Source organism: Hyperoodon ampullatus (assembly GCF_949752795.1).
Source record: "Hyperoodon ampullatus genome assembly, chromosome: 4".
Classification (NCBI taxonomy): domain Eukaryota; kingdom Metazoa; phylum Chordata; class Mammalia; order Artiodactyla; family Ziphiidae; genus Hyperoodon; species Hyperoodon ampullatus.
This window is the reverse complement of record NC_136917.1, coordinates 22,603,647-22,607,038: the sequence shown is the minus strand read 5'-3', so window position 1 is coordinate 22,607,038 and position 3,392 is coordinate 22,603,647. Positions and strand designations below refer to the sequence as shown.

At 40.3% G+C, this 3,392-nt stretch overlaps 1 protein-coding gene across 1 annotated transcript; it reads right to left on the bottom strand.

Annotated features, from left to right (window-relative positions):
* Positions 1-1,911: 1,911 nt before the first annotated feature.
* On the bottom strand, positions 1,912-2,837 carry LOC307051080 (olfactory receptor 1f45-like; the record flags this gene model as incomplete). The annotated part of the gene is given in 2 exon segments (XM_079701426.1): positions 1,912-2,583; positions 2,586-2,837. Coding segments are annotated over 2 exon segments (924 nt in total).
* Between the last annotated feature and the right edge of the window lie 555 nt (positions 2,838-3,392).

The following is a 3,392-nucleotide window of genomic DNA, read 5'->3' as shown; positions in this document are numbered from 1 at the left end:
GGGTAATGCAAGGAAGAATATGATGAGACCAAAATGAGTCATGTAACCTTAAACACCAACATTAGTCCATGTTATTATATCTCAAACATTTGCACTAAACTACTTCTAAAATAAAACTTAACAGTTCAGAACACTACATTGATTTTATCACATGTAGTCAGGTTCCCACTGGCACCAACATACATTTGGGAGTTCATTTACTACATCCAAGAAAAACTATGTTGTGTGCTCAGTACATGTCTGTGAGATGTAATTAGTAAAGGAGTTAAGGGGAATGCACAATTATTAGAGTCCTAAAAAATCAAGGGAGGGCTTTCCTGGTGGCACAATGGTTGGGAGTCTGCCTGCCGATGCAGGGGACACGGGTTCGTGCCCTGTTCCGGGAAGATCCCACATGCCATGGAGCGGCTGGGCCTGTGAGCCATGGCCGCTGAGCCTGCGCATCCGGAGCCTGTGCTCCACAACGGGAGAGGCCACAACAGTGAGAGGCCCGTGTATCATAAAAAAAAAAAAAAAAAAATCAAAGGAGTCTTTCAGCAGACGAATGAAAGAAAGAGGAACAGAATTAGGAGAAAGTCATGGAACATATAATTATGTGAGTTGATGACAAACAAAGTTGTAAGTATGGCTCAGGGCCAAGTCATCTTGGGCTTGTATTTGAAGGTAATACTTGGATTTATCCTGGCCTCTTCAATATATCTATAAGGAGTGGCTGACAGGATGCCATCAATGTTTTAGGAGGATTAAACTGATCCTGTGTGCAGGACAGATATGTGTAGGGGGAAGCAGGAGGCAGTCAGAACCACGATAAGCCTGTTGCTGTGCTCCTGGTAAGAGCTGGTCAGTGTTGGGACCAAGTGGGAAAGGAGGTGATAGTGAGGACAATGAGTACTGATTTTTCATGAGAGTAGAGAAGATTGAGAAAGGAGAGAAGGCCAATGAGGAATTGAAGGCTATTGAAGAATGACCACTGGAGATTTAGGTGAGTGCTCTCTGGACACCAGGGAAGACTAGGTGGGAACCCTCAGGTGTAGAGTAGGAAAAGAGGCAAGGGCTCCTGGAAACTTGCTCCTTGGATTGGAACAAACTCTGGACTTGGAGTCAGAAGTTCTGGGTTCTAATCCAAATCCTGTAATTAATTCATGTTTTCATGTTCCTAAGGTGTTATAGTAACTCTGGACACTTAGCATTAAGGGAACCTCTGCTTCTCTTAGCCCATCTAAATTTGAAGGGATACCGAGATTTATATGAGGAATTCTAGCTACTGTCTGAGGCTCACCACCCTTTGATACCATCCCTGACACCCATGCCAGGCAATAAAGCACCAGAAAGTTAGATTGGTGGTGGGGGAAGAATAGTGCAGGGGTAGGTTCTGAGCTGTGAGAGGTGAGGGTAGGAATTGAGCCTAAGACAGAGGAAAAGTTAACTAATTCAGTAATGACCAAAGACCCTGAAAGTAACAGGACCATTTGTAACCAATAATTGCTGGTTGTACAGCCCTGGAAAAGGTAACTTTTCTGTGACTCAGTAAATTGGGGAAAATGTAACATCTCCTAATGTGAGGCCATAGAGGACAGGTGACACTGAGGAGAGCTAACTCTAAAGTTTTCTGAAATTCTCAGACCATATGGTAGCCACTGTCTCATAAGGTTGCTGGACCCAATCCTGTCTTTTCCTGAATTTTTGTTGTCTGTAAAATAAGTGTTTTAAAATCACACCTTTTTATAGATAACTAATGGTTTTATGACTTATGAGCACCTATCAGCCTCATATTTAAAAGCATGACCATGATCACATATCATTAACTCGAGGAATAGTCATGGGTAAATTTATACCTATAGGGACTCAGTTTCTTGGTTTGTAAAATGAAAAAATGTATGTTATCCAAGAGTCCTCTCGGTTCTAAAAGTTTTAAATTATAGAATATGAAATTAGTTTCCTTAAAGCTCCCTTCGTGTCATGATTTCTCAAGCTGTAGATGAAGAGATTGATGAGGGGAGTCACCACTGTGAAGATGACAGTAGTCACCACATCTTGCACTGAGTATGAGGATGAAGGGTGCTTATAGACCCCCAGGATTGCCCCATAGAAGAGGGAGACCACAGTGAGGTGGGATCCACATGTGGACAGGGCTTTCCTTATTCCATGGGCAGATGGCAACTTCAGTACATTAGAGAAGATGTAATCATATGAAATGATGATACATGTAAATGGTGTCATAAATACCAGTTCACTCACAGTGAATACCATCAGGTCATTGATAAAGGTATTCAAACAAGAGAGTTTTAGAATAGGATAAGGGTCACAGAAAAAGTTATACACAGCATTGTTGGAACAAAATGTGAGTTGCACCATGAGAAGAGTCTGTAGGAGAGCATGCAGATTTGTACTGACCCAAGATGCAGCCACCAGAAGGACACAGAGTTTGGGCCTCATGATCATGGTGTAGTGGAGTGGGCAACAGATGGAAGTATAATCATCATAGGCCATCACACTCAGGAGGAACCCATCCATGTTGATGAAAATGATGAAGAAGTAGATCTGGGTCATACATTCCATGTAAGAGATTTGCTTCACAGTATGTGATTCACCAGCTTCTTGGGGATTGTGACTGATGAAAAGCAGATGTCGACACAGGAGAGGTTGGCCAAGAAGAAGTACATGGGCGTTTGGAGATGACTGTCACAGCGGATAGCCAAGACAATGAGAAAGTTCCCAATGAGGGTGACCAGGTATATCCACAAGAACAGCCCAAAGAGAACCTCCTCCTGCTCTGACTGCCCAGAGAGTCCCAGGAGAATGAATTCTGTGACTCCAGTCTGGTTGTCTCTGCCCATGTCTGCAGGGGAGAAAATGTGGTCAAAAGTAAAAGGAAATATTTATTTAATTAGGCTCCATATATTGTTTAGAGATTACAATTTTTTAATGATACCAGATCCAAAATTTATTTCTTAATTAATAACACTTCAAATATAAAAGTAGATGAGATTGATAATGTCATCATTTGAGCAAATTTTTTATGATACTGTTTTGTCATTGAGAATTAATTCACATTAGATAATTCTATGAAGCGAGTTTTAATGAAATAAATAGCTGGTTAATTTCTATAATTTTAATTTGTGTTTAATTATCTTTGATTTCATGCAGCTTAATTCATACTTCACTAACAGTTAATGAATATCTGGTATATACAAGTTATTTTCACATACACAATTTCTTTTAATCCATATCATTCATATATATATATATATATATATATATATATATATATATATATATATATATATATATTTTTTTTTTTTTGGCCGCCTCACATGGCTTGTGGGATCTCAGTTCCCTGACCAGGTACTGAACCTGGGCCACAGCAGTAAAAGCCTAGAATCCTAACCACT